The sequence below is a fragment of the Zonotrichia albicollis genome, chromosome 8 (assembly GCF_047830755.1).
Source record: "Zonotrichia albicollis isolate bZonAlb1 chromosome 8, bZonAlb1.hap1, whole genome shotgun sequence".
In the NCBI taxonomy this organism is placed as follows: Eukaryota; Metazoa; Chordata; class Aves; order Passeriformes; family Passerellidae; genus Zonotrichia; species Zonotrichia albicollis.
Window position 1 is genome coordinate 19,754,889 of NC_133826.1, and position 14,195 is coordinate 19,769,083.

General features: G+C 36.0%; 1 protein-coding gene across 7 annotated transcripts in view; it reads right to left on the minus strand.

The window, feature by feature from the left end:
- COL11A1 (collagen type XI alpha 1 chain) overlaps positions 1–14,195 on the minus strand; it is a 124,589-nt gene that overhangs the window by 79,054 nt on the left and 31,340 nt on the right. The window contains exons 5-9 of one of the 7 annotated variants that reach the window (XM_014276045.3): positions 13,879–14,007; positions 4,274–4,390; positions 3,857–4,003; positions 3,572–3,667; positions 1,156–1,401 (exon numbers count right to left, since the gene is read on the minus strand). In XM_014276045.3, coding sequence (XP_014131520.1) covers positions 1,156–1,401; positions 3,572–3,667; positions 3,857–4,003; positions 4,274–4,390; positions 13,879–14,007 — 735 coding nt within the window. Of the gene's footprint in view, positions 1–1,155; positions 1,402–3,571; positions 3,668–3,850; positions 4,004–4,273; positions 4,391–13,878; positions 14,008–14,195 lie in introns of all 7 variants that reach the window. The other 6 variants (XM_026790491.2, XM_005482021.4, XM_074546182.1 and 3 more) reach the window with 6 other exon arrangements.

Consider the following 14,195-nt stretch of genomic DNA (forward strand, 5'->3'; position numbering starts at 1 on the left):
TCTGCACAGTCATTTTCTTAACGCAGACACAAATGGTGCCTTATGGGCTCTTTGCTTCACAGATAATCTGACCTTTTCTGTGTCATTCTGCCACAGTGTCCCCATCTGGGCTAGAAGGAAAAGAGTACACTTGTATCACATTGCACAGATAAGGATCATTAAAAAATACAATGACCCCAACAGGGTATAGAAAAGAGTGGTAAATGAAATACAGAAGGATGAGTTTCAAGGCTGGCAGGGAAAAGCAACCTCACAGCATTTGCTGTTATTTCTTGGATCCTTTGTAAACTGAAGTTTTGACTTTGTGAGGAGAAAATGAAGATAAGACTGAGCAAATAGTGAAAACAAAATTCTCTTGTTCTACTATATTCAGGGTCTTCCTAATTAAAAAATCCAAATGGGATTTCTTTTCCTTCCAGTCTTAGACATATTAGTTTTCTTTGCAGCATCCACAGCTGGTAAACTGATAAATAAGGATCTTGGCACAACTAAAGGAAAGTTAAAGCCTTGCTGTTTAGTCTATGATTAAGTCAGAGGGAAAGAGAGCTATAAAACTCAGAATGAGGAGCATGATTCACAGGATCCACCATGTCATCCTACCTATCTTTTTATATATTGAGCTGTTAAATCACTTCTGCAAGACCATAAACCTGTCACCATTGACTAAGCTTATTTTCATGGAAGGGTTCAGGCCTTAACCTTCCCACTCATGAATTTTCTTCTTGGAAAGCTGCAAAAGCCATAGGATTCTAGACACTTATATGCATTTCAATTTCTCAAGGTAATCATATAAAAATATTAATTACAACACTTGTACCTGCACTAGAATTTATGTTCTTTCCAGCTTTAGCTCTAGTTTAGAAAGGTCTTTAAAACTGTTACTTTAATAATTTATTTTTTGAATTCCATCTCCTCTTTCCTTTTCCTCCCATCTCCCACCCTCCCTTACTCCCTTCAACAAATGAGACAAAAATCTTACATGATAAAAATAAAACATTTAATATTACTAAGAGGATGGCCTTGATCCAAAGGCTATTGGAAATGAGAATATATCTAATATGCACAAGGAGTTCTGGGTTTGTGCAGTTCTGAGACTGTAATTATAAAAGAATTGCTAAATTAGATTAATCTGCATTATGCCTCCAGTCAACTTACGCTTGTTTCTGTGATATCGGTCTCTGCAGGAACACCTGGACCAAACTCCTCATTAGTGGAATCAGTTGGTTTCTCTTCATATTCTTTATATTCATAAAAATCATATTCTCCTAAATCTCCATCTACCAGCAGATCAGATTCACTGAGGTCTACTCCTCTGCTTCCATATTCAGTTGCCTCAGTTTTTTTATCATAATCCTCTCCAGTTATGTATTCTTCAGCAAATACTTCTTCAACAGGATTTTGCTATTCATATCAGTAGCAAAGATTTGGGAATAGGAGGAATATGTGGGTTATTGTTAGTAAAGCAATGTAAGCATACGCTGATCCACCATGATGACTTGTCAAAAGAAGAAAGAACAGTAGAACTACAGCATATTGTCTTTTAATTAGAGTCTGAAGGAATGGAAGCTCAGCCTTTCAGAGTAATTAAAAGATCTTTGTATAAGTAGTACAAAGAAGTAATGTTTTCATACGCTTTGGTTTTTTATTTCCAAAACCACTGAATTCAATATATCCAGTATTATGTGTACTGCTTGCGTAATGTTACTTTAGTGCCAAATATAGCTGAATTTCGCTGCTTGGTTTCACTCTTACAAGCATTCATGAATGAACATATGCAATGAGCAGTGAATAAGTTCAAATCTTTTTATAATAGCAATATTATAAAAAGAGGTGGAGGAGGTGCCAGCATCACTTTAGTTAAGCCCAGCCTTTTACAGTATTTTCTGTCTATGAACACCAATGCTGAGTTAAACTTCTTTTCTCTCGTTAACAATTTTGAAGTTTATTTATCAGTAAAAGGCATGACTTCTTGTGTGTCATGGTAATTTGCATATTTTTTGTTTAAGTTCTCCTTGTACAATTCAGGATAATTTTAAGATTTCAGAAATCTAAGCTTTCATCTTAAAGTATGTAAGCTGTCAAACCAAGCAAATACCTTAAAAGCACTAAAGCAGTTTAAAAGAATGCTATATTTGAGATGTACAAAACCATTTGTGAAGTAAAGGAGAATTGCTTTATTCTGTAATAATAAGGTCTTTCAATAATTTTCCATACATGACAGTTTTGAAAGAAACGGAAGTTCAGATATTTCTAATATGAAATGATCAGACAATATGAAGTAGTATGATCTTGAAAATATTCAGAAGCTAATCAACATCCAATGTAATTAAAAATCTTGATCTAATAATAACATTGAAATTTATTGCAATTAAAATAGAAGGCCAGATTCTGATTTAACACTTGCCTAATTCCATTAGTTGCAGGAGTGTAACTTCTACCTTATAGCTGTAACAAACAGAGATCAGAACCAATTCTAAGCCAAATTTTACCTTTATGAAGAAGTGCTCTCACCAAGGAGAGCATTTAGCACTTTGAATCTACCTCATTACAGCTGTACAATTGTACAGTCAGCTTAGAATTGCCCAGGAAATGGAATGATTTAGATACATTTGTTGATCAATCTGTGAGAAGCAAACATGAGACTGAACACAAGAATGCTTAACAGCAAAATGAGTAAAACATACCTTAATTCACCTTCACCTTCCAAGATACATAAGAGGAAAAGCATAGAACAAATGGGGACTCTTTTCAGATATTCAGGGGAAAGAGGTGAGGGGGAGTTTTGTACATCTTTTAAGCAACAATCTTAATTTTGAAAGGAAAAGGAAAAGAAAAATGAGAACAATGTTTCTTAAAATCCGCCATCATTTTTCTAACACTAGTGTTAATTAATATGCAAACATATTAATCAACACCGGCTTAGGTGCAGTAATTTTAACAAAATAATGTTTAGACCTGTTATTCTGGCTTTCTAGAAATGTGCTTTCTAATGTAAGTTAAAATAATAATTTTATCTTTCTTGATACTTTAAATCATAATGTTTCTTTTTAATAGAACAAGTGAAAATCAAGTAATTTGATTTTGTTAGCTGAAGAACTATGAAATGGAAACGATGGCTTCTGACTTAGCTTCCTATGGTGGCAGCTATTCTTTGTCTTGTGTTAGGCTCTTTTAGGCTGCACCTTAAAAATTACAGGAAAAATTAGAGACTCTCCTTCCTATTAGATCCGGAGGACTATGTCTAATATCTAACCTAGTTTGTGCTAGACATAGCTCCATTCACATCCACACTGAAAGCAGCAACACCACATTCCCACACCACATATCACTGAATTATTTCCAGAAACATGAACTCTTCAGGCTGAAGATTCAGCAGATCTCTACAGAATTAATGGGAGTTCTGACCAAGAAAATAGTAGTTTCTGATATTGGCTGAGAAAGTATAAAATCACATAAAGTGCTGGTAGATTTTGTATCATTTACACAGAAATCCATCCTTTTAAAATGCATTTGTACTCTTTTAATGAATGGCACCCGGTGGGACAAGTATTTTCTTGAGAGTCCTTATTACCTCATTTGCTTCAGTAGCTCTGGAAGGAGCTTCTGTCTGGGGCCCATAATCATTTTCAGCTATGCTATAGTCTTGAAATCCATCAATAACATTGGCCTAGTGTGAAAAAACAAATAAATTATTAAAAAAAAATCTTGTATGAAAATTCAACAGGTATTGCTGTTATTCAGGTTATGGTATTAGCCAGATGTATTCATCTAGTGGGGTTAGGTAAATTTTTTTCTCATCAAAGATCTTCCAGTCTTAGTCTGGGAAAGATCTTGATTATTTCTTGGCTACCTTTACCCCTAGTTTGTCTTTTGTTGCTGCTTGATAACTTTTCTTCTTCTTGGACGCATATTTTTCAGATTTTTTTGTTGTGGCCTTTTGAGGTTTGTCCTTTGAGCTAGTGGCCACTGTCCTCTTCTTCTTTTTGACCATGGCTTTCTTTTTCTGCAAACGTTATGAAAGATGGAATGGGAAAACATAAATAAAATGAAAAGGAAAATGAGAAAGTGTGAATGAAAGAAGGGTAACCAAATGCAAGATGAATGCTGTCAGCCGTGAGACCTTCCATCTCTAACTGAAAGCAAAGGTTACAGCTACGAAGTAAAGAAATCAGTGAGAGGAAAGCATCAAGCTCATATACAAAGACACAAATTGACAAACCATGTGGTAGGGGACAGCTGGACACCACACAACAAACAGATCAGATTCTGTTACCTCTGTTTGTGCTACTGTCTCTTCGAACAGTGGGAGTCCCTCTGTTACAGAATCAGTTTCTTTATAATCTGCATCCCCATACTCATAGTCATATTCGACAAAATCTTCTGGTGTGTACTACATTGCAAATGGAAAAATATCAGGCATTCCCATGTTAGAGGTAGCAAACTAGATTAGCAATACTGGAAAGTTTCTTCACCTTTACTTAGGAGCAAAGATTAACAAAATTAAGGCACTATTAACAATTCAATATAATTATTCATTTAGGGAAAAAAACCTCAAAACTTCTCATTTCTTTCAAAGCACAGTACAGAAGTAGTAAAAAGTAAATAGTAATGCCAGAAAAAATCCCACATTAATTAGACTGCAAAGAAGAATCAAGTATAATTTTGACTACTGGGAGCACCAACCGATTTTTGTGAAACCATATATTTATTTAACCTTTAAATTTCAAATAATACCTATTTTACTTGTATTTTTTTTCAGGTGATCAGAAGAGCAGAGATGCCAATATCTGACATGAATAAACAATTTCAGATAAAGGAGAGGCCACAGCTCACAAGAAAACAAGGTTATCTTCCTCTTGTTTGATGTCGAGTTTGAAAACCAGGACAGCTCCATGGTACAAATTTCCTGAGCAAAGCCTCATTGCTGTAATTTCATTTCAGATTCAGCTTCTGTAAATTGCTCCATAACTCTGTTTCTATAATTTTTATCAAATGAAGATTTGGCACACAAACTATTCAAGAGAAAGTAGTTTTAGAATTGGCTTGTGTAGTGTCGTGAGCACGATCTAGGGAGCCAGGAACTCCTGAGCTGTACTCTTGGCTGTGCCAAGATCCTGGTCTCCATATTATCTGCACTAGGTACAACTCATCAGAACTGAAAAGAAAGGGCAACTTTAAACTATCTTCCCACTCCTACCGTGCTTGAAGCTACACGAACTGGTAGGTCTGACAAATTAAAGCAGACTGTGTTTACTCTTTATGTGCCCAGGAAGCCAAAAGAAGTCACAGCTGTGGCCAGAGGGACAAGTGTTTGCTTTCCCTTTAAGAAGAAATATTCAAATGTGCCTCATGTGAACTTGCCCCCTCTGAAATCCTTCTCTCCTGTTACAAGTCAGCACCATTGTCTGTAAAATGAAGACAATATCTGCTTGTTTCATTACGATGATGAGAAAGAGAATTAGTACATTACACTTCCAAATCAGTCTGAGGATTCATAAAAGTCATCATTATCAAAAAGAAATGGATATGTTAGAAGAAATTACAAATTAAAATAGATCTCCATATTCCAAACTACATGCTACCATGTGAACAAAACACTGGTTTAACTGTTCCCTCTGGCAATGTTTTTTGATACAATTGTTTACTTATGATTTTAATGCACAGAAGTTTATTTCCTCAGCAAGTATGAGGCTAAAGCTGAAAGGCCCTTAATAACTTAAAAGTCCTTTTACATGGGTTTCTATTACTCCACTTCTGATACTCCTGAGAGTCCAGTATCTTAGGAGGCAAGTGGAGCAACATTTTTGAGAGAACTACCATGTGGTTAGTCAGATTTAAGTTTAATAGGCTGTTAGGAGTTTGTTTCAGTAACTTATAGACACACAAATTCCTCTTTCGTAAGCATTGTAAACCTATTCTGAAACTGGAAACATTCATTCCAGCAGTCACTTTGACCAACTGACAATTAAAATATAACTCTGTGTTGCTCAGTATTATAACTGTTTTGCAAATCTCAGTAGTATGGCTTTTCTCAAGGTAAGTTGAATGGCTGTGCTGAATGGTGCCAACCACATGACTAATAAAATTGCAACAGTGGGTTATAAGTAGTTTTTCAGAGGCCATAAACTAAACAGAAATGTAGATTGGGGGGGGGGGAAGGAAGGAAAAATATTCTATATGCCAAGTATATTAGTATTAAAAAAGAAAGTAGTGTATAACCTGATATTTATGCTTAGAAGCCTAGTTCAAAAAGTCAGAAATTTATGAATGAAAACTAGAAAATATACAAAAAAAGCACAAGTATGTGGACAGATTTATTGCATCATGCATAATGACAGAGAAAATACTTTTGAGTATTGTGCTTTACTCATTTCTGTTAAACAAAGTGAAACTTTTCTTATATGCAAAATGTGATCACAAATACAAGAGTATATTTTGGTTGCACCGATATGCGAGCACGCAGAAAGAAATAACAGGAATGGATGAGAGGTGGGGAATGACAAGTTCCATGCTGGAGTCAGATTACTCCCAAGCAGGTGAAGACCTTCCACTTTAAGATCACAGTATCAGAGGGGTATTACAAAAATTCTTGAACTTACAAGCTAGGGCATGCGGCCACTATCCCAAAACCACATGCAAATAGTTTTGAATTTGCAGTAATTTGTAGTCCCACTGATACAAGGAGCACAAGTGAAAATATGTAGTAGCCTAAACATTCTACAAGATAAACTTTATTCTTAGCAACCCTTCCTTTCCCAAGACTTTTTTCTGAAAAACCAGCAACCTCATGTTTCACGCCAGCTGATAAACAGAGAATATGTTTTGTATTGTACTCCAGAGGTCCTGCTGCAAAGAGTTAAATATAGATGTACAATCTTCCAGGTGTATTTCCTGAGGCACAACCTGTCCAGATGGAGGAATGCATCTCTACACCTTCAGCTGATGCAAAGATGCACTTTAGAAATATGATTTACTCACAGAATAATTTTACCAACTTGACCTGATGGAGGCTGCTCCCTGTTTTTAATAGGACACAACAGGACTAGTGAAGGACTAGTCAGGTAAATGAAGACTAAATATAGAAACATGAGTGACATATTTAATGGCTTTAGTCACCTGCTGTGAAGCTGTTAACTCAAACTTATCCTGCCATTAACATTATCCAGTTAAGACCGGATATGTGGCACATATTCCTTCTTTTTCATGAGCTATATAACTGAAAGGTCACCTTTATCAGATCACCAGAGACAGGGGTATGATCCACTCCATTTGACCTCAACAAATCTTGAGGAAAGTTCCTTTACACCTTGGATTCACAAAACTCAGGCCCTGCTGTTAGTTCACAGAATCTGGGCAGTTCACAGAAATCTATCATAGTTGCACCACCAATCAAGGAAAGATAATGAGTAGACTTTTGAATATATAGGAGAAAGGATCTAGAATTTCAAAATAAATAACAGGTTCAATTTGGCAAGGGATTTCAGCTAAGAGACATCAGGTAACACATACTTCAGATGTGATGCAATTTTCTTCCTCTTGCTTTTCTTTCTTCAAGACCACCAATAGTTACTAAACAGCCATTCTTGTAATGAATATTGCATATGACTATCTTCCTACAAATGAAAGGAAGAATGAAACCTGCTGCTTTTTGATGGGACAAAATGTTTCCATTATGACCTCATTCTTTCTTTACCAGAGTGATTATATTACACTACCAGACCATCATGCAATTCCAATTAAAGAGATGAACTGTTTTCTTCATCAGATGAATTTTAGAAGCAGAGGATCAGCATCATGCAAAGCCTATTTGAACTGGGAAATAACTTAAACATTCTCAAGGAAACCTTAATTTTCAAACCAATTCTTCTACTATCCATACTCTAAAAACCTAACGTCCCATTCCAAATGTAGATTTTAGCAATTTTTGCTTTATATTTCCAAATAAAAAAATTAATAATCTAAATCTTCAACCAAAGAACAGTCATAATCTCAGTTTTTCCAATTCCTAAAAATTATGGTAAATCATGTATAAGCTAAAAAGGCAAAGATGACTTTGAAATATTCTAGGCTCACTAACACTTTACAAAATGCAATAAAGTAAAGGATGCCAAGCAAAATGAGAGTTTTAAAAATCAGCTGCAATATTATAAATAAATAAGTGGTAGAAGATGTTGATCTTAGGGCAGAAGGAAAGTTAAAAGATTTAAAGGATGGCCTTTTCTACCACAGAGCCCTTATATTGTTCATAAAAGTGATACAAGCAAGGAGATAAAAGGAAATAAGAACATTATCTTCAGTTTCCAAAGATATCCTCTTTCAAAAGGAGAATAATGCTCTTAAGGTTCTCTATTATGTCACTCCCTTGTATAAAAAGTTTATATATCTATGTAAAGAAAAAGAGAGCTAGGAAGATCACAGTTTTTAATATCGGCTAAATTAGCTAACTGCAATTCTAAAGATAACAGTAAACATAAGATTAAACATAAAAATAATCACTTTTCTGCATTTTTCAGTAAACTGTTCTTTCTGATCAGTCAAACACCCCAAAGGACACTAAATTAACACATTCTGAAAGGATGCTTGAAGCCTCCAAGTCAAGATATTTGGGGGCCATTTGCACTTTTAATTTACCAAATTCATTTCATTAAAAGAAAACATTTCATGTCTCAAAATAATCCATTAGTTTGGGATAGATCCAAAATAAATGAAGCCGAGTTCCTTTGGGGAGGCATTTCTTCAGCAGAAGTCAGATCATGTGATTCACTAGGTTACAGACTAATTTTCCAAGAGGAGATTTGAAAGCCTGATAGCTGATTCCTTTGAAAAGACCTGAAGATACTCCAGAAAATACACTGCCCAACATCAAGGATGATGAAGACTGGCTAGGTCTGTCACTTCTCTAATTTCTGTGAGCTGGCAAAGCGTATGTGATTGAACTGGAAAGGAATTTAATACATTTCCATTTATAGTAAAAAGGGATTTGAAGACAGGATAGAGGCCAGATTGTTCGCAAGGTATGTATAAGAAATGCATAGGTGTGTATCTTTAAGAAAAACAGTGTTGATAGTTTTAAAATATAATTGCAAACCCATATGGGATCCTTAAAACCAAGTCATACATTCAATGTGAAAAAAGCCAAAGATTCCTGAACTTCTAGACAACACCTTTTTGTGTAGTGCCAACTGCTGAGGTCATCACTCTGACCTTGACAAGATACAGAGATTTACACCTGGCTATTCACAAGCAAGAACAAGGAAGACTGATGCACATTTTAATTAAAACATGTCTTGAAGATGGAAATAAATGACAATAAATAACAGAGTAAAGAGTACGGATATTACTATTAATCTACTGCTCTCCTGTTTTCAGTCTGAATGACACTTTAGGTCTGATGAACAAATCCCAGGGGAACAGAAGCATTCTGTATAGGGAGGGCTCTGACATGCATCTATCCCAACAGCTCAACCTGAACTGCTCACACAGAGCCAGCCCACAGTCCTGGCCAGGAGCCAAGTGCAACACATTCTGCGGAGTTAGAGGTTGTCCAGTTAAATAAATCTTTTTTAGACACATAACACAGTCGCTTGAGTCCAGAAAGGGACTGACTGAATTAAAATGAAAATATAACAACCCAATCAGGTCCAAAGCTTATATCTTGAAATCCACCCATTATAGGAAGGGAAAAGCGAGGATGCACGAGTTGACCTTGCTGAGGGAGAAGAATGTCGTGGGGAACAGGACAGCACAGCTGGGTAAGCCTGCAGACAAGGGTTGAATTTAAGATATGTCCTCCTTTTCTAGGCTGACTAGTTCTATATCTTTATTCACAGCTTGCTATTTTTGTGAATCTGACTGTCAGATGTTTGATTCTTCCAGAACTTTGCTTGGGGTAAACTTGGTATTTGATTCAGGCATGAAGAGATCCTGTAAGTACAAAGTAGGCATTGAAATCCTCTCTGTTGGACCCCCCAGACTGCAGTTTGAATGTGATGCAAAAGAAAAAGAAAATGCAACAAGAAAATGGAAATCTCAATGCAACACTTAAGGTATAATTGATAAAGACAATTTGATTACAAATCAGTGTCCAGTAAATTTATATCTGAGAGCACAATGAAGTCATAGGGCTTTGAGAAAAACTCAAATATTTTAAAAAGCAAATTTTCTATTTCTGATGCTGCAGTGATGTGACATGTACTCTCAGGCTCATTTAATGGAAATTCACCGCAAGGTATTCCATATTTTTCCAATTTTATGGTTGGTAATTATTTTTAGTCTAGATGAAGTCTTAGACCCTTCCCAAAACAAACTCCAACAGACAATTCCACCAGCTGAACTGGAACAAGGGCATATGGTGGAAACAAATTCAGAAAATGACTCGTTTAAATCGGCACTGCTATTGAAAGAAGTGCCCCCAAGCCTAAAACACTGCATATTTTATTATTTGCTCTTTTGGAGAAAGAAGCATTGCCTAAAGCAATAAGGATTACATTCAGCTAAACAAAGTACTTATGCCCTTAAACCAGTATCTTTTTACCTAAATCCTTCTCTCTAGATGCTTCTTTAGTGGTCTAGAAATATCCAGCTTTTCAGACTGAATGCCTTACTAGGCTGTGAGCTTGCCAGGAGACCAAAAAAGTGTGCAATTTAGGAGAAATCCTATTCATCTTCCCAAATGCAATTTCACGAACACCATTTTCTATTTTACTGATGAAAAGTCAGCCACTTCCTTTGGGTTTTGTAATCAGTGCTGGAAACACACATTAATAGACTCTGAAATCACATAATTTATCTTTAAGCCAAGTATCAGTTTCTTATCCTGGACTGCAATAATTCAAAAGCTCAGAGCCATAATGCCAAAAGGGACTATTAGACCATCTTGGCTAACTCTTGTGAACTTGCAGACTTCAAAACTTCCTATGGTCACTCTGCAACTGAGTCAACTAAAGTATGAATAATATGTCCCCAAATTTCAGAAAGGTCTCTATCCTTGGCCTGAAGACATCTAGAGATTCATCATTTTGGTAATTTGTTCTTTCTTTCCTACAAACTGTAGTAGATATTTTCCTAATTGAAATTACTGATCTTTCTTCTCCCCCCACCCCATTTTGTCTACGTTTTCTTTTTGTCCTGGATCTTTGCATAAGGTGAGTGAGCCACATATGTGATGATGCCAGTCTATGTTCCAAGTGACAGCATGCAGAGGTAATATTGCATCAGAATTCTTTTTATTCACAAACTAAGACATGCATCATACTATTTTGGGAAAAACTTTTACCCTTCTTTAACAATCAGCATATTTTGAAGCTAGTGCCCAACAAATATTTTTAGCTTCTGCTGGTTTAATCCAGACTCTGAAGACACAATCCTGCCTAGCCTTTTGCCCAGTTTTCCCTCTTCCTTCTTCCTACCACAAGAGTTTGTGTGAAAACCCTGAAGATCAAACCATGAAACCAATCAAGCTGAACAATAATCTTTCCATGCTGTCTTTCAGCATGATTAGTATCCCAGATGGGGACAATCTGCTGCAAATGAAAGGTTCTTCTGTTACCACATGCATGCAGACTGTTATTGCAATGTACTACTGAGTTCATCATGTTTGCCCTGCAGTTATTTCTTTGGCTTGTATGTGTGTAACATTGCCTTCAGTTGTGTCTCCATCACTGTTTACTGCTCTGCAGTATCATGGCTGACAATTTTTAATGCCATCCATTTTATACACATTTCTGTATTTCTAGCAGAATTACTAAGAAACTCTGCTAAAAATTTAATTCAGTGACAGCTCATTGTTTATAGTAATTTCTGAAATACGGCACCCAGATTCAAATCTCTTTGTCATGTACTTTACCATACAATACCTTTCTTTAAAAATTTAAAATATTATATGTTGACAAGTCAGAAGCTCTGCAGAGGTCTAAGTCTATAATATCTATCAATATCACTAATCAAAATTATAATCTCCTCAAAACATATAATGAAGCATCTTAAAACAATTATTTTCCTTATAGACTAGCTGCAAATGTATTTTTCTCTTTTAACATCTTATTTAGTTTTGCAATTACAGTTTACAAAAAATCAACACTGCTGTCTTCTACCAATTCTTTCAGTACCTAAATAAAACTTGTTTCATTTATTTCCTTAAAATAAATTATCTGTGTGATTTGACAGGCTCCTTCTCAAAAGATTATAAAGTAGCCTGCCTCAACAAGCTAGTTTTTTACTATTTAGTAGACTATTCTATCATTCTATAAATTCAGTCTGCCATTTATTCTATTCTACACATCGGTAGCATTGCTGATGCAATTATTTTAGATTACTATTACATATTGAAGAGATCTATTGACTTCACTGAGAATATTTATGCAAAGTGACACAAGGAGCACAAAAAAAAATTGTGTCTTAGGTCAGAAAGCTAAGTAAAATAATCCAATCACCTCTCAGCAAAAAATGAAATAAATGGAAACAGCAGCTGTCCATTTTATTAATCATTAAGTGCTCTTCAATTTATTTCCAAATTAATTTTAAAATGTTACACTGCAAATTAGTATCCTTGATTTTATATTTTTCTCTGTAGGTACTCCCACAAACTCTGTGTTACCAAGAGGGAAAATAGGCCTTTGAAAAAAACATTAAAAACCACTAAACCCAAGAGCAGGCAAATAAAAGCAAAGCCCAGGAAAATTCCCAAGCAAAATTAAATTTTTCTTTGAAACTTAATTACAAAAGAACCCCTTGGGTCTTGCTATCTTTTTTTGTCTTTGAATAAATTAACAGCAATAAGCTTTCAATCTGTTCTGGTTTGGAATATGGAGATCCAGGCATGCAGGCACATGGACAGCAGGTCCTCTGGAGTCCTCCTGAAAAGCCCAGACCCCACACACTGTAATGCAGTGTAAGTCTTCTGCCTGTGTGTAGGTGACTTGACACATCTTGAACTACACCTCAGATGGAATGGATGTGGGAGGACATAATTTTAAGTCAGAATAAATAGTAACAACAAATAACATTAGCACTTGTTTAGGAAATGTTCGGTCCCAAAACAGGCTCAAAGCAGACATCTAAAAACAGTTCAGCAAGTTTTTAATGCTGATCTCTTGAGCAATCAGTAGTAATAACCAGTCAGATCACACATGGTGTGCATACAAGCTGTCCAGACCCAAGTTCAGTTATGATTGTTACATTTTGGAAAAGCTTTTCCCTTTACACTGCTCAATGCAAGTACTTAGAATGTGTACAGCAGTACATACAAGCGCTCAGAGGTCTAATCTGAGGACCTATCTTGACCTGGGTGAATGACTCACTTTGTGGCTGTGAGAGCTGTCCACAGTGACTAATGGTTTCTCCAAATATCTTTCATGTTTCTGGGAAAAATTCCTACTCTCTTTTGTGCTTGTTGGTTTACCTCCTGTGAGTGGAACTGGCTGAAATACTTTTGTGTGCACATGCATTTGTGCATGCAGCTCATTAAAACATAGGGCACTTTTAACAGGAGAAGTTCACAATTGTGGGATACTCAAAGCTCCCACGTCTTTCAAATGTGGCATTTGTTGAAATCCAGCATCAGTAAAATTAAAAAAATAAACCTACACAGGAAGAATAAATATGCATGAGTAGACAAACTCATACTGCCATAATTTTTAAAAATAATTATAGTTTAACTTCACTGAGAATGACGATTGTTCAAATGGAACCAGGGTGATAGGTTCCTTTGAATGCTTGACATAAATGAGTGGACAGCAAAAATGAATGCGCTCCTGCAAGCTGGTTTCTCCACCTCTAGAACAATGCAGGCCATTTAGCTGGAAGTGTTCCTTGGGTAATTTTTCTCCAGCACAGCCACTAATGTGCAATAAATCCAGTAATACACGACTGATTACTCACCTCATCAACTCGAGGATCTTGAGCTTGAGCAGCATTGGGCACTGGGGAGTCACAGTCTGGGCTATAATGCTCACAATAGTCAAATGCAGCTCTGGGATCAGCTATAATCAACAGCTGCTGGATCTCACCCTGCAGGAAAACATATGCAGATTAAATAACAAAACCAAAGGTAGTCTACAGTTCATCAGGACCACTGAGTTCATTCAGAAACAAAACCAGGCACATAATGCTTAGAGATTTCCATCTGTGGTTATAAATAACATATCTACCTAATTTCTGTTGCTGTTATGGAAAACAACTATTGTTCACGTGGCAGA